We start from the raw sequence: 24,729 nt of genomic DNA, 5'->3' as shown, positions 1-24,729 counted from the left end.
TTTTTGCTGTGTAACATTTAGCTACTTATATAATGACTGTAACATACTATTCCCATTATTAACAATCTAGTAATTTTCTTGATGTATAGTTCATTTGTTAAATCTATATAATAAGAAAATAGAGAGAAACGTCTGTCACATTTTCCTGGAGACATGCCTTGTTTTATTAATAAAATTTAATTCCAGATCTAGAATAAATTGTCAAATTTGATTGCAGTTATTTCTGCTTAATTGTCAAAATTGTAGCTGATTATTTTCAGTGACTTATTTCAACTCAATTATACATACATAGTGTAATGTGCATACACATGCTGTTTTGAAAGACCTGTAGATTTGTGAGTTAGTATAATATACAACACTTCATTGAACAAGTGGGCAACCAGGCTTAAATGATCATTTAGGTCTACACTATTTGACCATTTTATTCCTCTTTATTTATTTATTAATTTATGTATTTATTCATTTATTTTAAATCTCACCACTTTTTTGGGGGATCCTTTGTGAAATTCTACTTATAAGACCTTAATTGTTTGAGTTTGCATTATTCAATATATTACAATATATATAAATTAATATGCATGTTTGTGTTAAACAAACCGTCACAATTAACACTTAGTTTCATTGTCACTACATCTGACAGTTCCATTCTTTAATATAATTCTTTAATGAGTCTATCAAATGGCAGAAAGCAGTCGAGGAAACCCTGAAGCCCAAGTCAGTATATTCTAGTGTATTGTTTTGTTGATTAGCAAACAATTGAACTATCCAGCAAATTGCAGCAGTCGGAACAAGTACATTTTTCATTTTTCATTTGACCTATATGATGATTCGATTATCAAATTGCTCAAATTAAATCTTCTGTCAATTGTCTAATCAATAAATAAATCAGTAATTTCAGTTTTAGAAGTAACTCTTAAAGTGAGGATCACTTGTTGTTGTAGAGAGATGTAAGTAAAAGTGTAACATACTTTAAGTAAATACAAAAATACAGTCTTGGGGATAACTAACGGTAAAGCACAGCATAATATACTCAATTCATCAAAACATATTCTATTAGTTCTTAGAATAAAACTCTCCCCGTGGCAGAGACAGCGTGGTGACGTCAGACGCGGAGCTGCGGTCACGTGATCCATCCACCTGTGCCCAACCTGTTTATCTTGCTCATCGGACTCGGAGCAGAAACCTGCGTCGTTCGCTCAGCAAGTTTGACGTTTTACTGGTTTTTCAGAGGAAACGCCACAGGCCACAGCAGCGCCTCTGCCTCCGTGTGAGTCTATCTTTGTTAATTCAAGGTTTTTTTAATTCAGGGGCTTGTTTCACCGACTCTTTGGACTTCGACCTGCGCCGGGCGCCTTTCTCAAACAAGGAAGTCCAGTGTCCCGAAGCCCCGTGGTTTGATGAAGTCGTCGGTGAATGGCGGCTGTTGACCACGGTTGGTTCCTCTGAAAGCAGATTTATCCTCCATGTTTGGCCTGTAGCGTCGTGACACCAGCCCTGCTTTGTTTGCGGCCAGTTGGATAAAGCCGCCTCCAGCCTCCTCGGGACAAGGTGAGCACGTTGTTTACAGTAAAGAATGAGGACAACCAAAACATGTTGACACTGTCTGTACATGTGTCTGATAACCGAATGTCTTCTAGATATAAGAAGAGTAAAGTGTAAAGGTGTAGTGCTCGGCAGGCAGCATGAACCCACTGGGGGAATATTCAGTTCAGTCCCCAGGGGACATGTTCTTACATTTCACCTGTCAGCCCTGCACTGACCATACTGTGTCCCCTGTCTCTTTCAGATGAACGTCTCTATGGAAGACGTGGATCCCTCGGCCGAGAACGGCTCAATCCTCCACATGCCTTCGCTGCTTGACAAGTCGGCCGCCTCCAATTTGACCATCATCCAAACCAGCAACGGCTCGATCATAAGGGACCAGATGTTTCTGAGCACGGTGGCTGCCCAGGTCCTGACGGGGACATTCGTGTGGTCCGCCTTGCTCATCACGTTCCACCAGGTGAGCGGAAAGCCTTGAAGGGACTCGAATCACTTCAGCTCACGAGCAAAACAGCCTCAGAGTGTAAATGTAAATGTAATCAGAGACAGTTGGGGTGTGAGAGAGTTCACTTCCCTCGCCAGAGGACGCAAACAAATGTTTGTGTCACTAAAGGCGTATTACCTCACTGCATAGTGTGGTGCGTTCAGTGGCTTTGCTCACACTGCATATTTTTTTCCATACTTATACACTGACTCCTTGTCTTATCTAGTCATAAAGTATGTCTTCACACTTGCACTGTCCCGGTGCGTTGTGGGAATGTTTTACTTACTTTGTAGTTGACGGAGGCCATCAGGTTTAAAATGCATGGAAAACCTTCCAGTCGATTTTTAAAAGGACAATGACTACGCAGCGAGTGTGGGGGGAGGGGGGGGGGGATGGTTAAGACGAATAAATGGCTCAACACAGGCCCCGTTTACCCAGAATCCATTTCATCGCTGTTGTAAATGAGTGTTTCCTCGTGTGGGTGAGTTACCCACTGTGCACTGATGATAGCTTATCATCATGGTTTTATCATTTGTGGAGAATGCAGTAGGGTGCAGTGTATTATCAGCAGGGAAATCAATTGCTACTGAGATAACATTTTACAGCATTATAAAGGATGAGGGTGTTGTTTTGCTCTGCTGTTTTAATGGTTTTGAAATTTAGTTGACGATTTTATAACCTGTGTCTCAAACACGCTTCTAGAGCCCTACACCTGTATCATAACCATACTCACAGAGTTATACCTGTATCTGTCATGTGGTGTATTTAGTTTCCTCCTCCAATGAGGTTATATTTGCATTGTCTGTTTGTAAGCAAGATTACACAAAAAGCACAGGATGGATTACCACAAAACTTGGTAAAAGGATCTGGCATCCCACAGGTGACATTTTACCCGAATTTCCCTGTTCATTGTTCATCGATCCTGATGAAATATTTATATATTTAGAGCGATTCTAGTTACCTTCACCAGTTACCTCTGTTTTTTGTTTAGTTTATTGGTTTGCTTGTTTGTCAGAAGGATTACACAAAAACTATTAAAACAGATTACAACATTATGACATGGGTCAAGAAAGAGCCCAGTACATTTTGGTGTGATAATGCACTTACTAGGAATCCAGGAATTTGTTTTCACTTTCTTAACTCTTGCCAGAAAAGGACATTATCATCAATTTTCCAGAGAGTAATTCATCGATGAAAATAATCAGGCATCTTTATAATGACTGATATCTTTGAGTGTGTGCAAACTGGTGCAGCTTGATTGAATTTGAGTTCCCTGTTGAGCCTCTTCTGAGTGTTATTCTAGTAAAACATTTGTTATTATTTGTGTACTCTTATGTGCTTTTTAATATCATCAAGAAGCAGCAACATGTTACATCTTGTGATTCCAAAAGAACAAACCTTGTTCAGGGATTTGTGAGTCAACACCCAGCAAATTGGTTTCTATCGTTTTTAATATAGTAGTTGTTGGGCCAAACAATTTCCAGGAAGGCATTTTAATTGCACAAATAAACAGCAAGTGCACCGCAGGGAGAACGGGGCAGGTTTGCAACAGGCATCCGTCCTTTCACACAGAATAAAATGGTCTGCAGGACTATTGTTGCAATGCTGGTGGTGTTTCATCTGACTTGGCTCCGGAGGATTGCTATAGACTCTCAAACTCACATTCTGAATGCTAAACACAGACAGAAAATGACCTTAGATCCTCTTTGCTGTAAAGTCCCAGAGTTTTTTTTCCGACCGGTGTTTCATTTTTCGTGGAGGGCTCATTGGCCCCTTTTGCAATTTAATGCATTTGGGATTAGGAGCAGACTGGACTTATGCTTTCTACATGACACTCACTTTTAGTTACAGTGTGCAGAATCCCTTCTGATTTCGTTATTTCTTATTTTTTAAAATATTTTCTAAAATGGAATTCCTGTGACCTTAACTCTTCTGTTAAGGCAGAAATGACTGAGTTTTACCTGAGCTTGAAGCCACCATTTATCTTGCAAATAAGAATTAAAATCAGGGCATTGTTAAGGCACCGGGAAGGATATATATATAAATATATATATATAAATATATATATATATATATATATATATATATATATATATATATATATATATATATATATATATATATATATATATATATATATAAATATATATATATATATATATATATATATATATATATATAAATAAATAAATCTCACCCCCACCCTCACAGTAATCAGGCTTTAATGTCCAGCCTCTAATGGGCATTTAATCAAGCCGAACGTATTGACTAGATAGAAACTCTGAATGTTGAGAAGAAAAAAACAATCAGCCGCTTTGACAAATGGTGTTTTAAAAAACGTATAAATGCTCTGAACCTCTGATGTGTTTAAATTTTGTGGAAAAATAGGAAATTATTATTCAGCAAGTGACACCAGGTATAAGCAAAAACACTGTATGTGGGTAAAATAACAATAAGGGGGATCTTTGCTTGCTGCTATTTATTTCTCACAGCACATCGAAAAACCCACTCATTCTGTGTTAAAAAACATCCATTACAAATACAGGGAGGACAGTCACAATCACCAGTCCTGTCAATAGAGTGGCCATATTCTGTTTGCATAGATCTGTGATGAAAAGAGAAAAGTCTCCTAATTGCTTTTTCTTGTTTGCAAGAAGTTGTAGATAATTTTGTTTCAGCAAGTATCGGCTAAAAGCACTTGTACAAGTAGATATTACTGCATACTAGTATTTGGTGATACAAGTACTTACCAGCAGTGGCTAAATTGTCTTGGCTGAAAGTAAAATAAGAGCTGCAATTACCAAATATTGTCATTATTTATTTGTCTGCATTTATCTTATTTTGTCAATTAATCAATAAAATAGCTTAGAAAAAAGTGAAGTACGCCCATCAGGATTTCCTAAAGACCAATGAGATGTCTTGATTTTTCATTTTGCAGCCAACAGTCTAACATCCCAAAATATCCAGTTTATGAGCACACAAGAGAAAAGCAGAAAATATGAATATTCTCAGAATGTTTGCTATTTTTACTTTTTAATAACAACGCAATCCATGAATCAATTACTGAAGTAGTTGCTTGATTTTGTGCCACTATACTGATCAATTAATCCATTTATCATTTAATCTGTGGGTTGGTTGTGTGGGTTTCGTATGTTTTATGAATTCTTATCTAATTGTATTTTACTCTCTCTTTAGAGAGTTATAGATATTTGTCAATAATGGCTGGAGCTTAATTTGATCGCTTTCTCACTCTGTTAAATTGCCAAATGGGTAATAACCGTCCTAGTCTACTCAGAAACTGTTTTGGCTTTTTTTTTTATGATCTGAATAATGAGTCATCAGGTATTACTAGAAAACTATTGCCACATCTCTGGTATTGCAGTAATATTCCCTGGTATGCTTTTGGTTTTTAATAAGCAGTGGGTTTTAAGAGCTCTCTCTACACGACTGTATCCATTTGTAGGTGGACAGTAGTGATGTAGAAACCATTTGACTGACTTATGACATGTCTGTTCCACACCTTGTGTCGGATCAGCGATGTTGCCACAATATAGAAGTTTCCTAACAGCTCCATGATGCAATAGCTTTTTAATATTTGTTAAATTTAGTGGGACTAACCATCCTACAGTCATGACCTGAGAGATCAGCAGGAGAGACAGATGTACTTTACTCAGACTGCTGAAAACATATTTGCTTGTGGTCCGAGTGAAGTCAGTCACCCCAGACTCTCTGCAGTGACATGTTGTACATTTCATCAGGGATTCAAACATTTATTTCATCTTTAAGATGGGGCCAATTGGTGTGGAAAAGTTTTACATCAGTCTGAAAAACTAAAGGTCAGGGAAATAATCTGATCTTTACCATATGCTGTTTTTGTGCCCCTAAATGTTGTCAGCTGCACAATGTTATCTTTATGGAGGCCATATGAGGGCACACTGGAGGTGTGTGTGTTTTAAAACTAAAGGCGAAGACCTTTAGCATCTCGCTGAACATAAAACTTATTTATTGATCTTATTGTCTGCGTCTGCATGTGATGATAGAGCTGTACAATATGAAGTGTGGCCAGGTCCAAGTTTAAAGCAGGAATGTTGTGCCGGGTCATTAAAAAAAGGAATTTGCTGATTTTCTTTTTACTTCACTCAGCCTCACTGCTGCATTTCACACTGACAGATCTTCACACAGACAGAGCCAGTGAGTGCACAATTAAAATTAAGCTATAAATAAGACCGTCCAGTTTTTAAAAAACACTATTGTTTTTTTTTGGTCAGCTCTCAGGAGGGTGAAATTCCTCACTGATCACACCCTTGAAAATTGGATCACTTCAGGGTCAGTGTTGCACCACTAACTAACTGTTAGTTCTCCTTCATTAACAAAGGATGCTTGATAAACCTGTGTTACTGTTACACAAAGATGAGCTTATGCTGACGCATCTCAAGGCTTATTAATACATGTTCCAGTTTTATTGTTGGTATTTGTGTATTAATAAATGCATACCTTTTTTGGAAAATAATCAAAACAACAAACTGTCCTGTTTAGAGCTGAAACGATTGGTTGATATTTAGAAAAATGTATTTTCCAAAGCACAGACGCAACACCTTTCCTGGTTATAGCTAATGAAAACTGAATACTTTATGTTTGTCTTTGTCTTAAATCAATGTTGGCTCTGGACTGTTGGCCTGGTAACAGACAATTAGGAAATCTGTCTGAGGTGGTGGGAAATAAAAATGTCCATTTAAAACAGTCTGCCCACAAATCAATATATTGAATAGACATTTAGATGGAGCCTCAGCAAAGATGCATGACTAATGAAAACTATTATCTTGTTAGATGTTGTGGAGCAACCACTGTCTATTGTCATGGCAGCGCTTATGGAAAATACATGTGAATGGCTTAATGTGCAGGCTGCACTGGATCATGTTTTTATTTTAATCTAAATTTTTCTTGTTTAATTTATCACACCTATTCTCTGATTCATCACATTAACATCAATAAGATGCCGACTTGTTTACTGATGTTTTTCTCATGTGTTTTCATTGTAGATCTATACGCACCTTCGATCCTACACGGTCCCCAACGAGCAGCGCTACATCATCCGCATCCTGTTAATTGTGCCAGTTTATGCCTTTGACTCTTGGCTCAGTCTGCTCTTCATCAGCAACGACCAGTACTATGTGTACTTTGATTCCGTTCGGGACTGTTATGAAGGTAAATATCACAAGTTCACCCCCTTTTCTTTTTACTCGCACTGATCAGCCACAACATCGAATTCAAAGTTAATATTGTATTGTCCCCCTCATGCTCCGGTCTCCACCTCCTGAAGGTGTCCTGTAGTACCAGGCATCAAGACGTTAGCAGCAGATCCTTTAAGTCGTATAAGTGGCGAGGTGGTGCCTCCCTGGATCTGGGTTGTTTTTCCAGCACACCCCCGAGATCTTTAAAGTGATTGAGATCTGCAGAATTTGCAGGCAGAGTCAACACCTCTTAAGTCTTTGTCAAACGACTCCTGAAGAGTTTTTGCAGTGCGGCAGGGCTTATTATCCTGCTGAGGGAGGCCACTGCCACCAGGTTGCATTGAAGGGATGTACTTGGCTTTCCGCAGTTTGCGCTACAGTAGCTCTTCTATGGGATTTTACCACACGGGCCAGCCTCGGGCACCTATAACCCTGTTGCAGGTTCAGTGATTGTCCTGCCCTGCACCACTCTTGTTATGCAACAATCACTGCATAGTGGGAACACTTCACAAAACCAGGCTCTCATCTAGATTTCCAGCCACCCCAGTTTAGTCTGTGTCACAGCTGCCCAGATCTTTAGACTCGCCCATTTCTCCTGCTTCCAGTACATCAACTTCAACAACTGACTGTTTATAATATAGCCCACCCCTTGACAGGAGCCATTATAAAGAGATAATACATGTTCCCCTTTACCTGTTCCTGGTTTTAATTTTGTGGCTGATCAGTGTCTGTGTCTGATAACGTCCTTCCTAGTCAGACATGGCATTTCTGCTGTCTTCATATTTTAGATGGCTGCCAGAATAGAACTCCCCAAACTAGTTTTTCGTTATTCATTATTTGAGGTGTTGCATTTCTAGGAGGAGTTATTTTAGAAGCAGCAGTTTTTGCACTTGCATGACAAACGCTTGCATCATTTTAGCAAATGAAAGAAACCTATATTGAACCTTTTAGGTAGATTAATTAATTTTTAAGAAATAGATTTTGATAAATTTCAGAGCTGTTATGCACTGTAAGCGTTGTTCTGTAGATTGTAGCTTAATTTCCTTTTATATACAGGGTAACTTTAATTATGTATTGAAGACCAAAGCACTTCACCGGTGGCAAAGGTGAGTCACATGCAAAATGGATTACAAGTAATTTGGGAGTGGGAAAAGTAGGAAATGCATTATTCAGGAGATTAGTTTCCAGTTTGCAGGCCAATTTTGTGGGTGATTGATAGCGAAGCGCACCAGAAAGCAGCGAGACTGAAATACTACCAGCAGCCACGGCTAAAACATAATGAACCTTCTCTTGACTGGACACCATCTGCATTAGCTTCTCTTAATCCCTCTTTAAATAGCAACAAAGGATTAGGGAGGGATTTCCAAGACACAGAACCCTTGGAAGCTTCTTAATGTAAGGACTGAAACATGTATTGTTCCAAAATGTTGGACTAATTATTTTTTTTTATCATGTGGGTGCGTTCTCCCCTGAAACCATTTGCCCTTTATGTAAATGAAGTTGAAGTTGGTGAGGAATTTTGTTCTGCAGTTTAATTCACTCTTCAATCCCCTCTCGTTTTTTGTTTTTTTCACAGCATTTGTCATTTACAATTTCCTGAGCCTGTCCTTTGAGTATCTGGGAGGAGAGAGCGCAATCATGTCCGAGATCCGAGGGAAGCCCATACAGTGAGTGCTCTCATTTCAGCCCTGCATGAAAAAGTCTCGGCATGTTCAAGATTTGAAAGTAATGACAACTTCAGCTCAACCGGGGCTAATCATGGATCATATTTACAATCACAAAAGGTACAAGGTGCACGTTGCTGCCCTTGATGTAGCGTTTAGTTTGAACACCACAGTGAAAGTGCTGGCAATAAACATCTGTGGTATTAATCTGCGACAGTTACCCTTTATCTCAGAGCTTTTGATCAGCCTGGTTAGACTGTGTTTTATGGCTTACTCAGCCACAGGGCAGCAGCTCTCAGCTTCTTAAGACAGTGGAGACACTTGTGTGCAGTCCTGATTAATGATTGCATTGCTTAGATTCAGCCAGTGGAGACAAAGGGTAAATTAAACTTTTCCTATAGGATCTACACAGACAATGAATGTTTTGTTTCTTCTTTATTTTCCGAATATCCAGCAAAACAATGTCTCATCTCCAGAAAACAGTTCACACGAGGCGCAAGGCATGAGGAAAACAAGGGTGTAACTCATACTTGTCATTGTTCAAGTATGTTTTTAATAAGCAACATGAGAGATGAACAAGATAACATACTTGATGCACAATATTTCTATGCTCACTGTCTGCATGTTATCACATTGGCATAGAATTACCAAGACCGGTCTTATTTAAATTTAATATTGTACATTCATTGTAATATGTCATGTTCCCTTTTAATAAGCCAGATTATGTGTGAACTGCACAAAGACACACCTCAGGTTTTGTAGGAATGGGGTCAGCTAGCAAATGATTTAAAATATATTATGATTACTCTGTAGGCAAATCCAAATTTGCTTTTCAAATTTATTTTGACTCAAAGCTCTTGTTCTTATTTGCAAGTCCTAAGGTTGCATTTGATCTTCACATATCTTATTGGATTTTAAAAAGAAATGAAAAACAGACAAAACTAGATTGGCCTTTCACCGACAAGGCCAAACAGTCCTTCACATGATTGTCTTATTATTATTGTAGAAATTAAAAAGGAAGTGGTCTGAAAACCCAAATTATTTATTTGTCATAAAACATAGTCCGGAACTGTGGAAAATCCAGTGCATTATTCCCTTAGAACAGAAAAAGTAACCTATGTAGCAATGTTTAAATAAGTGAAAACCCAGTGATCTGCCCCTCGATTAGCATTCAGACCAAACTGTGGTGGTTTCTTCTGAGGCCCCATCCCTCCACCATGTTTAGTGGAAATCCAAATCAAACAAAAAGAGATGGGTGGAAACGTAACCTCCCTGCTGGGTATGACTAGATGTTTTGTTATAAATGTCATGATCTGTACTGTCTGATGGTTAAGAGCATCTAAAGCACCTCAGGGCTACGAGGCTGACAGAGCTGTGTTGTTGTATCAAGCTGAATGGGAGGTATTATTAAGGATGAGGCTGAGTTTAGTTCTAATCTCTGTCTCTCTGCCTCAGGCTCAGCCCTAAAGCAACGTGCAGATTTCATTTATTAAACTTCCTTTTTTAAAAACACACAACTACTGAATTAGTTCTCACAAAATAAGTGACTTGTGCATTTGTACACTATGCCTTTGATGCTGTTGTTTTAGCCTGAAGACGTCATGACACCAAGAACCATTGAATCCACAGACTCACATGACACCTCGACCTAGTTTGATCATATTGTTCTAAAGACATATTAAATAACAGCAATGTGTATGCTCAAGTATAATACGGATATTCCAAGATACAAATAATTCAAATTTTAAAGTAAACGCACACATTGTAGGCTCTACAACTCCCACTTAGATTTTTGGCATCTACACAGCTTTGCATGAGCAATATTGTTTAATAGCCTGTATTGATGTGGTCTATATATTCAATATATTACAGTCAAATGCATCACCTCACACGAAAGGTACCATAGAAGAAAGAGTCAGCATACAAGCAACTTGTGCAGTAACATCAACCAGGGCCTGCAACAAGCAATTCATTTCACTATTGTTTAATCTATTGATTGTTTTCTTGATTAGTTGTTTTGTCTGTAAAATGTCAGATAATAATGCAAAATTTTTTCCATCACAGTTCCCCACAATCCAAGGTCATGTCTTATTTTTGTCTGAGGAAAAATCTAAAACCTGACGATATTCAGTTTGGAGTTATATCAAAGGGTAAACCCATTGAGAACTCCCTGACATTTGGAAAAAGCCTTTGGCATTTTGTTTGTTATTAGCAACCAATCAAATCTGAATATTTTATGTGAATATGTTTTTGTCATACCGCTGTTGTATTATATTCATGTGTTTTATGGATTCTGTTTTCTGCTGCTTCGTATCTGTTTTATTTTTCACATAATTGAGTAAGACTCTGTCTCTCCTTGGCTTCATAGGTCAAGTTGTCTGTACGGTACCTGCTGTCTCGGTGGTATGAGCTACTCCATCGGCTTTTTAAGATTCTGCAAACAGGTGAGCTTCAATCTTCCCCTTATCTATGCTCTCGAGATGCTCCTTTCAACCGCTGTAATAAATTTACACACTTTCGAAAAACAAGAATATGTTTAAAAAGAAGAAAAAGCAATTCTCTGTTCGCAAATTACCATTCTGCCCAGATCGCCAGGTTGCTGAGAAATGACAACTGTTACGATTGGCTGTGTGCTTTCCAGAGGATAACATCCACTGGTTGGGGGGAAAAAAACAAAGGCGAACAAAGCAATTGAGGGCAGGTGAAGGCAGCATGATAAAATACACAGAGAGATGATATGAGCTGTCAGCACAGAGCTCTCTCCCACTGTCTTGGGATGCTGCACGAGCTCCCAGTCTAATGCTGATGTGAATTGGAACTGAGATTTGTGTCTTTAAAACTAAATACATGTTTGTTTGTTTTTTGTAATTGTATTAGTGGCTAACGATAAACAATGCATTGACAAGCTGGGGGAAATTGAGAAGTTTCCTCCAGTGGCTTTTATACGAAGACCCGATTGGCATTGTTTCTCAAGTTGTTGCAATCTTTTCAAATCCGGAGATTTTTGTATTCTTTTTGTTTAGTTTCTTGTTTTTCAGTTTTGCGCCCGTTGTGTGTTAGTGTTTGAAATGTCAACACATCCACTCGCACATAGTGAATCCTTCCAACAATATCCTGCTGTGTTCTCACATGGGCACACTAGACATTCTCTGGAGTTTTTTTTTTTTTTTACAGTATCTTAACAATCTGGCTAAAACTGCCTTGTTGTTAGTTGAGTGGAGTCTATGTGGAAGTGGAGGATTAGTGTGAAGGCTTATCACTGAGTTAATGGCTCCTCCTAATTGTGATTCCTGGAGCAAAGGGTCAGAAATCAGTATATCGAACACCTCCGAAGTTATTAAAAGCTGTTTGATGTGAAGTTAACTGGGTCTGAAATAATGATCAACTGCTTTCATACTAATTTATTCTAAATTGATTTCTTACTCCATTATATTGACCACATGTTGTTGTGGCTTGGATTTAAAAACCACAGTTTGCTCTTATGGAAAGACGTGAGGTGAGTTCTCATCCTAGACAGAGGTGAAATATCTTCAACAGCTCATCAGAGTCCAGCACTCAACATATATGACGATTGGTGAAGGTTAAGTTACAAGAGTGGTTAACAAATAAATCAGTAATATGGAAAAGCCGCTTAGAGTTCTGGTGGTTGTCTGAGCTAAGGTTAGCTCATGAGGATGAGCTCTTTTATCGTATTGTAGGACACTGTCCAGCCTTATTTCCCGGAAACTGGACACAAGTTTAATCCTGTGGAGCGAGGGCCAGCTGCTGGTGACGGCCAATGGGGACTCAAAAGATGGCAATGGAATTAATAAACTACAATCGCACGTGGGTGTGACCAACACATTTTTGCAGTTTTAGCATAAACACTAATGACAGCTGAGGCTATATTACACATTAGAACATAAGTACACATACAATATATCATTAGAAGAATACAGAATCAGCAGGTGGAGCTGGGTTTACCTTAAACAATATCCAATTACCAGAGCTCTTTGATTCAACATCAATATGCAACAACTGTATTGAGGCTAAAACTATAGAAACTTATCAACAATATAATACGTTTTTATTTGTTTCCTGTATTTTTTACTTTTTTGCAAAAGATTTTGGTAGAGCACCTTTTCTGCCAAGGTTTTTTTTTTTTTTTCAAGGATCCTTTTGTTGTTTTCTTTCCTAAATTAGACTACAATAGGAAGCAGTTGATATTTAAAAGTATCTTCACAGTTCTTGGTGTTCAGTAGAGTTTTTTTTATTTTTTATCAAAAGGGCCTCTGATAGTTTCCTTGTAGAAATTAAAGTTGCAAGAGTGGACAGCATCACAGAGCCAGGGAGAAGAACAACGGAGCCTTCAAACAATGGACCTGTACAGTACATGGATTCATAATTAAACAGTTTTCAGTTTTTCTGTGTAATACACAAAGGGGATGGGTGAAGCTATTAAATAGAAATGTACTTCTGTCAGTAGTTGCTGCTACCAGTGAACTTATTACAGTAAACTCTCAAGTGATATTAAACCGATAGAAAATGCATTGAGTCATTTCAAGCTGTGAATTCTCAATTAAATATTATTGTATGACATTAGTATTGTAGTGGAAAATATCAGTTGGTTGTTGACAAAAATGAAGAAGGTCAGATGTAATGAATCTAACAGATATGCACATTATTCCAGACTAAAATAACTCTTTGATGCACCGGTTTGTAATGGAGCTGCTGACAAGGCAGCATCGTGTCTGACAAACACAGAATGAACATATTAACATATCCTCTTATCGTACACTTGTATCGTGCAGCGTACGCCGACACTCGCATGTATCTCAGTAATAAAGTTCATTTCTTGGTTGTCTATGAATCTGTGTGCATGGGTGCAGTAAATTAATTTGAGGCAGAAACCACGGTTGACTTTTAATTCACTGGGATTATGAACATGCATTGTGTTTGGAATATCAAGCATGTCAGGAAGTATCATGCTAAATTATTTGCTTTGGGGTTATTCACAGCGTCAAGACGGGAATCAAAACAGGCGTAGAGGAAGCAAAGACTGTCAGAAGTCAGAACTTCAAAGTGAATCAGTTCTAAACAGGATTGTTCTTGTCATTTTGTAAAGCCCGCCACTGACTTCAGCCCTAACAAAAAGAAACCTCCCTCTGGCACATCAACTCAAACACTACTCCCTTACAAGATGTAAGTGGTGAAGTGAATAGGACCCATACTGAGGGTGTGAGTGTACACACACAAACCACAGATCACGTCCATCAAAAATAGTCTGATTTGTAAAAAAAAAAAAAAACTTAAGCACGCACACACTTGCAGGTAATGTTCCCTTTAATAAATCACTGTCAAACTGGGAATGTGTGTGCATGCATCATCCTCATATCACGCCCTTTACACGCCAACATTAGACCTCAAATGGTCAATGCAAAGTTCTTAATTAATGCGCCTGCTGATATGACTTGAAATCAATATCACGACAAACTTTTATCTCGATTACGATGAGTGAAAGATTATTTTATGCCGCAATTATTTTGCCACTCCATGTTGACCAGGGACCTGCTGGACTCCTGCTCTATGAAGGTATCCTTGTTTTTCTTCATGCACGAACCCTGTTAAAGTAACCGACTGTGTGGGACTCTCAAAGAAATAAAGCTAACACACCCACAGTGATGGGGGCACAATTTCACTTGTCAACACTACACCTGCCATTCTATTAGATGGGGAATTTAGACCAAGAGCAGAAGAAAAAAAATCCGAGAGCAGACGTTTCATCATGAGCAGTGTGAGCATGTGGAGAGGAGCTGAAGCTGGAGTGCAGGAAATCAAAGCACAAGCAGGGTATATTTGAATCCTGCTCTTAAACCGAAAGACCATAGAATATATTATTTTACTTTTATAGATCAACTCTTCTGCAATTCTTTGATGCTGTTTGACGTTATCTTGGATTTCTACCTGACGTGACCTTGGTTGAGGTGAATAGGAGTCTGTACATTCACGCTTTAAAATTGGGTAAAGACGAGCCAGACATCCCTGAAGCCCGCCATCTGCCACATCCTGGCATCATCCTACATTTCAAACAGCTGCAGCGGCTCCTCAGCTGACCACCAGTGACAGTAGCAGCATACAGTCCACCCCTCTCCTCTGCTCTCCGAGGTTTGGGGAAAGTGATGGTGAAACAGTGCTGATGAAATGTTGAGCAGAATTTAATTTGAGATGCAAGTTTTCTTTATATCTTTTGTATAACATTTATGGCTCATTTGGCAAAAGCACAAGTATACACTGCTGGTTTGATTGTTTTTGATAAAGAAGATCTGGGCGGAATGTGCGATATGAATCGAAATTAAATGCGTGAGAGGCATCGTTATTATATGTATAATGATGCCAATCTCATTTAATTTCCATTCATTTTACCAACTCACCATCTGCATCGCCAATTTCCCCTGTCTCCAAAATGTTCGCATGCACGGGTCAGAGTTTCCGCACAGGGTTGCACGTTCTCGCATCAACCTTGTTTTTATGGGTTTCAACTTCTGCGTGGGAAGTGGCGTATATGCCTTTCAGGCCCCGTTTTGTGTTTATGCAGCCGTTAAATGAGGCCCTTGGTCTGTTGCTTTCAAGTACTGCAACAGTGATGGGAGTTTAGAGCAGCCTCTGTCAAATTGGTTGGCTCGGGCTTCAATACACCAGTCAGCGGGCACATGTCCTCCAGTCCCAGCCAGTCCCCATCCAAATCAGCATTAAGACATCAGTGTCACATCACTTACTTTTTTAGGATTTGAACAAACAAATTTGATCAAATAAGATTTTAGGTTGTATATTTTATAGTTTGACATTTTAGCAAATGCACTAAATGGCTCTCTTGCTCAGAGTTAGTCTGAATCCTGGAAAATAATGAAACTGCTGCTCTGGCTCTAAACAAATACCCGACTATCAGTTCCTCTAAAGCTCACTAATTAACAATCATCAACTTGTTATCTCATTTGCTGAATCTGTACAAACACAAATTGCTGTTTATGAGGGTTTAATGGCAGGACTATTTCTTGGCTCTAAGCCGTTGCCAGGTAACCGCGGAGACTCCAGCTGTTAATCCAACACATAACTGTCTGTAAGCAGTGAATTGGCATTTTTGCACTTGAAGTTTAAAAACATGTCTAAGTGGCTTTTAGTCCTGATGATGTGATGTGTTTTTTTTTTGCTTTGGAGAGAGCCAGGCTAGCTCCAGTCTTTGATAACCTGCCTATAGATCACAGACTGGATACTAGAAAGATGGACAGCATGACAGCTCCCCAAAAGTGAAGCCAAATTTCTTGATTGCCCCCTGGTGACTCTGGCTCCAAATACGCAAGATGGGCTACGTTCTTATGCAATATTTTGGCTTCATTTCTGGATAGTGGCAGGAAGTAGAGACGTGTTGTCCATTGTATATGCTATAGTTCTGTTTAACCAACAGATATGAGTGCATCTGTCATATACATTATGCCAGATCACCCAGAACACCCTGTCAGAAAGCAACTCCTCCTTTTTAAATTGTAGCTACAGCATGAGAAAGAGATAACGGAACAGAAGCAGATGTCTTGGGTTAAAGGGATTTGGCACCTGCTTGTTTTCAATAAGCAGTTACAGATCCATCCCATCTTATTAGATGTACAGACTGATTCTGACGCCCTCCTTCACCCTCCACCCTCCCCTGTCATGGTGTCCTTGTTTGCTTGGGTGTCTCATTCTGAATTGCAATGTGTTCTCCAGGCGACGCTCCAGTTCTGCGTTGTCAAACCCATCATGGCCATCATCACCATCGTCCTGCAGGCCTTTGGCAAATATCACGATGGAGATTTTAGGTGAGCAGCACCACTCTTTGCATTTCACTCTTCACGCATCTTATACATTCATGCCATCGCCGACAGGCTTATTTGCTGTTTTGTGTGCATATGGAGATAATTATATCATCTCCTCACAGCAGCCATGAAGGAAATCTGTTTTATTTCAAGTGGGTTCAAACTTCGCAGGTCCTCTGCTGATGTTGTCCCAGTTATGTCACCATTGTAATCACAGACCCCTGGTTATTGTTGGTATTGCAAAACATAATTCAGTTTGAGTTTTTGTAATCTGGACTAAATCTCTAAATGTTCTGAAATGAAGCCCCTAACTCTCATTGTATGTTACACTCTGTGGAGCATGGTGTTATTAAGTGAGATGTATTTTTTCATTTCATACTTTGGCTTTGGATTTCAAGTGATGCAAAAGGCGAGGGATAAATTGCAGAGTGACACATTTGCTTCGAGAGTATTTCAGTGCTTCAGCTTAGTCAATAAGGGTCTCACCAGAATACGGTGAGATGAGAAATGCATTTAATGAAATTGTCTTTAGTGTGTAATCAAAGTTATAAGATCTGCAGCCCATAAACTGTCTGATTTCTTTTCAGGTGCTCCTCTCCACCGCTTAGTTCAGTATCTTAAGATTCAGCTGTGACAACACTTGTTTCTAAACTGCTCAGGAAAAGCACAGAGTTTAACAAGGGCTTGAGACAGAAGTTTGCGATCCACTTTATTTTGTCGACTTCTCACTGCGGAGCTGAAGCACAGGCAGTTATTAAATCCTTGCTGCTTGTCTCTCTGTATACTTCAGCAGCTAAAGTAGCAGGGAGATCAGTCTTTTTTTCATGTCTTATTTTTTAAGCTCTATAGTGAATATCTGTGACGATTCACAGATTGTTTACTTTCATCCAAGCATCCGCGTTCTATTTTGCTTGGGAGTAATTAGTGTAGTCTCAGCTGTGTCCTTAAAAGAGGCTCTCCAGAATGCAAAGAGGCTAGAAAAGCAGGCCGACAATAGAATATAGACAAATCTGCCTGTTTATCAGATGCATCCTGAGCTGAGAGGGAGACGTGCACAGAGCCTTTATTAACGGCTTGTTCATGAGGAGAACAAAAGGGCTCCATTTCCTCGTGTTCATGAAATATGGCTGAAAATGTCATGAAACACAAGATGGCATGTCTGTTTCATTCAGTCCAATGTGATAAATGCAGTCGAAACATCAATAAATTGTCGTCTGCTGTCGAAAAGCGATAAAATGTCACATAGTTGTAAATTTTCCACACATGTAACGATGCCGATTCCTTCTGCTCTGTTTCCATGCAGTGTGAATGGAGGATACCTGTATATCACAATCATCTACAACTTCTCGGTCAGCCTGTCGCTCTACGCTCTGTTCCTCTTCTTCTTCGCAACAAGCGACCTGCTCAGGCCTTACGAGCCGGTGCTCAAATTCCTCACAATCAAATCCGTCATCTTCTTATCCTTCTGGCAAGGTAAGTCCACGCCCTTACTTTTTCTTTGTTCTTTTGTATCTGGACCAGTAAAGAAGTTGATGGTAACAATGTTGCTGCTTTTAAAGGAATGGTCCTCGCCATCCTGGAGCGCTGTGACGTCATCCCTAACGCGCTCTTCATCGATGGAGAAGAGGTCGGTGCCGGTACGGTGGCAGCAGGCTGGCAGAACTTCATCATCTGCATCGAAATGTTCTTTGCCGCCATTGCTCTCCGCTACGCCTTCACCTGCACCGTGTATCAGGAGAAAAAGAATGAAGTGCCAGGTGAGCGCTGAACTGAACGTGGCCATCAGAATAAGGACTGACCCAGTTTTGAAAGTTTTAGCAGCAACAATATCTGCATAGCTCTGTGTCATTTGCAGCCTTTTACACCAGACAGGCTAACGACCTGACCAAGGAGAATATATTTTCATCTATGTTTGTTTGTTAGTTAGCAGGATTACGCAAAAATGACAAGACAATTTACCATAGAACCTGGTGGAAAGATGTGGTACGGGTTAGGGAAAGACGCATTAAATCTGTGGTGCGGATCTGGGATTTTTTCTAACTTTCTTTTAATATTGTGAGAAAAAGCATTTATGCAACATATTTATTCATTTCTCAGAAAATAATTAATGAAACTTGATCAGAAATCACACATTGGAGGGGCAGATATGTTTTAGTGTGTGCAATTTTTGTGTAGATCCAAACAAAAGTATGGATCTAGTGGATTTAAATGTGATTTCATACGGGGACTGTTGGGCCTCGGCGGAGGTATTGACTCTACTAAGTGCTATTATAGTTTTTTATGAGATTCATCATTCAATATTCCTCTTTTAAGTAAAAATCAAGCTGTGATGTCTGCATATCTGCCAATTTGCACTCAAATGCAGTGCTGTATAGTGAGCTGCATGTCAGTCTGGTTGGGAGTCAGCAGGGGTAGACATCAGCCCAAGGGAATACACAGTCACTCATGGCTCAGAGGACAGATGCCATTAAAGAAAGGCATAGGAAGATGAAGAGGAATTCAAAGTACATTACCGTAACTAGCAGGGAGCGCGGGGCGTCCCTCTGACGTCAATGCCGCACGCAAGGAAAAGACAAATGCAAGCCGAGGGAAAAGCCCTCCACAGTGATATCAATCATTTTGCCTCTTTTTTCCCTGCTACAAGAAACCATTCATTCCCTTTTTAGCTGCCTAAACTGCAGAGCCACTGGACGTGATGACGAAAACTTGAGCATTTCTGTATCAGCTTGAGGCTTTTATAATCAAGGTGAAAATCAAAGAAGTACTAATGACAAAAATAATGAATGGTTTTAATCCTCAGTCATTCATCCTGCTCACATGAATAAATTCAATTATTAATGTTATCATCCGGTGAAATTATAATAATAACATTGCTCCAGAGTGTTGCCTGACTTTGGGATTGTTTTATTGCTTCAGGCATCTTGTTCCCTCCAAAATCCAAAAAATGTTTTGACTCTAAAATTAACGGCCCAGTTCTACCTCCACCGTTGGGTGCTGATGTCTGTGTTTGCAGAGGTTGCAACACCTCTGGTTTACTGTCCCTCTGCTGCAGCCCTGTGCGCCAGGAAGACAGACTATAAGGAGAAACCCAGCAGACCATGCCTCACTGCTTTGTACCCCCACTCTACCTTTCCATTCTCTTTCCCGCCTCCAATCCTGTGCAGGCCACACTGCCAGTGACCCTGAAACAGAAGAGCGGTGGCTATCTGCTGGCTCTCTCCTTCTTTTCTTTTTTTTTAATAGCTTTAGACACCCTTTTAGTTCTGGGGTAAATTCAACCTGGCTCACAGCTTGGCGCTGAGGGGAGCATGAATGGAGACAGTGGCTGTGACTGAGTTCAGTCCATTTATAAACTGCAGCGTTTGAAAAGGCCACGATGAAAGAAAATAATCTTTCAGTGATGTTTTGTGTTAGTCCAGTAATATTGTGTTGCAGATTAGTGGCACTGGAACTTTAACGGATTCATAATTTATATGTTTTTGTTTATTTCAAATATTTCTTTTTTTTTTTCATTTACTTTTCTCACTGGGACTCTGCTGGAAAAATATAATATCACAAACATCCAAGCATGAGTCAAGCTAGTCTAGCTACATATTAATCAATATATAATGACACACTGAAAAGAGTATTTGTTTATTGTTCAAAACCTAACGACTAATAAAAAAAAAGTTTTGTAGTAATAATATATAATGTTATTATAACAGGTTTTTAGGGGCTTTAAGTAATTTATGAATCAGAAATGAATTATATCTTGTAGTTCCGATTTAGCGAGTATTAAATCTGCAGCTCTTTATATTATGAGCTAAAACTTTTTCTCATATTTGATAAATTTTAATTAGGACTTTAAAAAAATAATTGACAATATAAAAATAATCACTTGTAAGATATGTAATACAGACCTCTACCCACTCATAAACAAACATGCTGTCAGGACAGAATGGCATGTTTTGATTGATCTTCAAGAAGAAACATCACCATCATTACCCACATGTCTTCTTCCTCATATTTGAATTCAGATGCCATAACCGATCCCTTCTTTACTGAGCTAAGGCTGCAGTATCAGTGACACATGCATTATTACTGTGTGACTAACTACCTCCCCCTGTCGCTGTTCCTGCAGAGAACATCCCCCAGATGCAGAGCATCTCCAGTGGCCTGAAGGAGACCATAAACCCCGGAGACATGGTGCAGGATGCCATCCACAACTTCTCGCCGGCCTACCAGCAGTACACCCAGCAGTCCACGCAGGAGGTGGTCCAGCCCACCACTAACGGAAAAGTGGTCACGGGCAACATGACCTCCCGCAAGTCTGACAAAATCATGCTGATTGCCTCCGATGATGAATTCTAGGCATTTTTCCAGCAAGATCCAGTTGTTTGTGTGTGTGTGTCCCCCCCCCCCCCCCCCCCCCATATCTCTGTCCCCCTGGGGAAACAGCTGTATCACATATTGCACTGAGCTGGATTGAACCCAGGTGTTTAATATTCATTTCCCCAGTATTTTAAGATGGACCTCTTACTTCTGTCGTGTTTCAATGACTATTTTAAGCACTGAGAGGAAGATGAAAATTGATAAATGTTTTTTAAATTAACTCAATGACCAGAAAACTGATTACCGCCACCACCTCTGCAATAATAATCACAGGAAAACAACACAACACCTTCACCGTATCAGCAAAGTCTGGAGCTGTACGTTTTTCTTTAAATCGAGCTGCTGTAGTGCTCAGCAGTGTCCCTGATTCTCTTTCTGTCATTGTGTCAGCACTTGCCGTCGCCCTCTGGCCGTCTGAAGCACGTTCCCTCTGATTCACGGCAGTTTCAAAGAGGTGATTAATACTGCGTCACTCCATGTGGGAAGCAGGGGAGCCAGCGACACTTCATGGACTCTCTCGCATCTGTTTGTTTCAAGTATTTGCTAAACATTCCTCCGCCTGGTTTCCTGACGAACAGAGGGAATCGATTCAAACACACATTTGCTCTGGAGCAGGCTTCTCGAACCGCAGACTGCCGATGTGGACAAATTGGATAAACCTGTCTCCTACAAAGTGGGAGTTGTATTATTCTCATTAATTTTCCCAGCATGCTAAAGAGCGTAAATCAGTGCATCTAGACAGCCGCTCAACAGACGGTAACAACTGGTCTATTTGCAGCTTCTACACTTCTACCAGAACCTTTTTGAGTTTGATACATTCACACAACTAAACATGTTATCATTCAGTCTTTCAAGGTTTTATGAAATATGTACATAATTTAATTGTTGTAAATTTTGCTGTTTTATTTGTGTAAAAATGTATTTAATGTGTGCAGTTCAGGCACAGTCGGATTAAACTAAAATCTGCATGGGGGGGCAGAAAAACACAAACTAAAATCTGTGCTTTCTGCGAATTGTGGCAGTTTCTTCTCCCATTTCTTCAGTAGAAATCTCACATGGGAGATATTCTTATACCGTAGCTTTCTAAGTGCATTAGTTAGGACTGGATTTGTATAGCGAGTCTAAGTTTGTTGAATTTTGATACTCTCTTGTGCCAATGATGGCTGTCTTTCTGGGAAAGCAGAAATTGATTCACAGTTTTAAAAACAAAAAGAAATTGCTGTGACTGTCTGTTTGGCATTTGCTAAATAAATTATTTTTTCTCCTGTAACTCGGACCTGTTGAATTGAGCAATCGTGCACTTTTAGATGAGGAAAGAAGCTTTATTTGAAGGTACAAAAACAGACACAGCAGATCTATTTATAGGAATAATTTACCATACTTAAAATCAGAGCAGAAACAAATACAGATTTTATTTGTACATGAGGGTAGTTCATTGAGAAAACATGTAAATAAATGAATGTAAAATAACAAATAATTTAGGTGTTTTTTTTTGTTTTAATTACACAAATTCATGAAATAAATATAAAAAATATATGAGCAGAATAATGACAAGTTGTGAAGGGGTACATACTCACAGACATGCTGCCTTGTTACCATCCTTCTTTACAGTCACTCATTGAGCCTCAGTGTGTTGCCATGAGACCAAAACAAAAAGAATTTTCCAAGTACAAACTTGACATAGAAACTGCTGCTGTTGAATTAACATTCAATGAATTTCATCCATTACATCACCCACAACCATGTAATCCATACACAAACTCCATTCCTACTACCATAGAGCTCTTTTTTGTTTGACTGAATTTATAGGCACATATAAATCTCTTGAATCTACAGTAATAAATCTCGACTTTCTACACGGCTGAAGTCAAACACTGTAGCTTGTAGGGCTGGCAAAGCTTGTGTGTGTGAAAGCTTATTTACTCAAAGACACACGTTTTCAGGACGAAATTTTAAACTCATCTTGAACACCTACGTATGGTCAAGATGAGCCACCTCGTTTTTTGTACATACAATTGCATTGTCATGGTTCATATATATATATATATATATATATATATAAAAGAAAGTAAAATAACAATTGATACCTTAAACAGTTCTATTACAGCTCCAAGCTTCACTCGCTTCTACTGCTCAGACCACTTTCAGTAAACACCCATGGTAGGTGATGTTTTGTGCCTCTTTTCACCCATAAAATATTCATATCTGCATAATGCTCCGTAAAGTGATTTGAAAAAAAATAATTAAGTTGCAGCTTTTATTGTTTTATCGTATTACGTGAAATTGTGTCTGGCAAGTGTTTGCTTGTGGGGAAATAACACAAGAGCAACATGTGTTTCAGAGCATGAGTGGACCTCTGCTGGGTAACTGGATGGAGGTTTAAATCTGAATTCACCTGCCGAGAGGTTTGTCTTCTAACATGGCACAGTAAATATATATATCTCTATATAAACGTATATATACACTGTGCTACCAAAAAATCATTCACGTGATCCAAATACAGTAATGACTGAAAATTACGCCTCGTTCAACAGCACTCGGTTTTTGAAGAGGTCATTGTATTTTTTCTCAGAAATTGCTTTGAGCAGTATTTTCTTGCAATGTGCTGAAAAAATGACTTGTGTAAACATGCAACATGTCTTTAAATTCCTCAATGACCTTCAACTTTAGCAGCTTCGGAATTTTAATTTCAGGTAAAGTTAAAGTAAAGTATATATTTTTTTTGCGGTTACAAAAGCGTCACAGTCATCGTCATTTAAAACTGTCGACAAAATCAAATGTCGTGTTTAGAGTAGGACACAAAGTCTGCGTTACGACACAGAGTCCACAAAGGTTTACATGTCGCTTAACTCTCCGTTTTAGGAACACAAATAATGAAATATTCTCTGTTTTAATGAGCTTTTCTTTTGAACTATTCCCTCCGCCAAGGAGATTACGTTTACGTTTGTTTGTTTGTCTGTGTTACCTAGCAGGTTTACGCAAAAACAACTGGACGCACCACCACGAAACTTGATGGAAGGATCCAGTATGGGTCAGGAAAGCCCATATTCAACGTGTGGATCCAGATCAGGGGGTGGATTTAGGAATTTGTTTTCACTTTCTTTAACATTTTTCGTTAATTTATCAGAATAATTCATGGATCTGTTTAGGGGACCGATATTTATGTGTGGTGCAGATTAACATAAAACTCTGCATCTAGTGTATTTGAATGTGGTTCCATAAGGGGACTGGTGGAGGTATCCGCTCTAGTGCCCTTCAAATTGAAATTGATTTCTATATCTGAGATAATTGATATCGGTGCTAAAGAGCACATGTTTGGCATAAATTTCCATCCAAATGATCCAGACTTAATGTTAAATATGTGAATTCCTTTGCATAGATAGTTTGACTTGTAACCTCTCACTTCATTAAATGTTAATCTGTATTGCCTGTTGTTTCACTGCAATATTATGAAGGATTTACAAGTTATGATGTTAAATATGACGCTCTTCACCGACAGTGTGAACCAACAGTCAAAATATAGTTTCTGTTCTTAAACAGTTAATTCTTGAGCGTTTAGCGATAATGAACTGCGGCCTATTTGTAACCATAGTCAACGTCTGTCCGATTTG

At 39.1% G+C, this 24,729-nt stretch overlaps 1 protein-coding gene across 1 annotated transcript; it reads left to right on the top strand.

Annotated features, from left to right (window-relative positions):
* Positions 1-1,024: 1,024 nt before the first annotated feature.
* tmem184a (transmembrane protein 184a) lies at positions 1,025-22,517 on the top strand. The gene is made up of 9 exons (XM_034593475.1): positions 1,025-1,548; positions 1,787-2,002; positions 7,066-7,231; positions 8,834-8,924; positions 11,290-11,365; positions 16,659-16,750; positions 18,051-18,220; positions 18,307-18,504; positions 20,868-22,517. The coding sequence occupies exons 2-9, from the start codon at positions 1,787-1,789 to the stop codon at positions 21,095-21,097; spliced, it is 1,239 nt and encodes a 412-aa protein (XP_034449366.1). The 5' UTR covers positions 1,025-1,548; the 3' UTR covers positions 21,098-22,517.
* The last annotated feature ends 2,212 nt before the right edge of the window (positions 22,518-24,729 follow it).

Source organism: Hippoglossus hippoglossus, chromosome 8 (assembly GCF_009819705.1).
Source record: "Hippoglossus hippoglossus isolate fHipHip1 chromosome 8, fHipHip1.pri, whole genome shotgun sequence".
In the NCBI taxonomy this organism is placed as follows: Eukaryota; Metazoa; Chordata; class Actinopteri; order Pleuronectiformes; family Pleuronectidae; genus Hippoglossus; species Hippoglossus hippoglossus.
The sequence above is the reverse complement of the archived record's forward strand: the minus strand, read 5'-3'. Positions and strand labels throughout refer to the sequence as shown.

Coding starts and splice junctions, on each gene's coding strand:
- tmem184a (XM_034593475.1), top strand. CDS start 1,787: ATGAACGTCTCTATGGAAGACGTGGATCCCTCGGCCGAGAACGGCTCA. Junction 11,366..16,658: donor TTTTAAGATTCTGCAAACAG/GTGAGCTTCAAT, acceptor TGTGTTCTCCAG/GCGACGCTCCAGTTCTGCGT. Junction 18,221..18,306: donor CTTCTTATCCTTCTGGCAAG/GTAAGTCCACGC, acceptor CTGCTTTTAAAG/GAATGGTCCTCGCCATCCTG.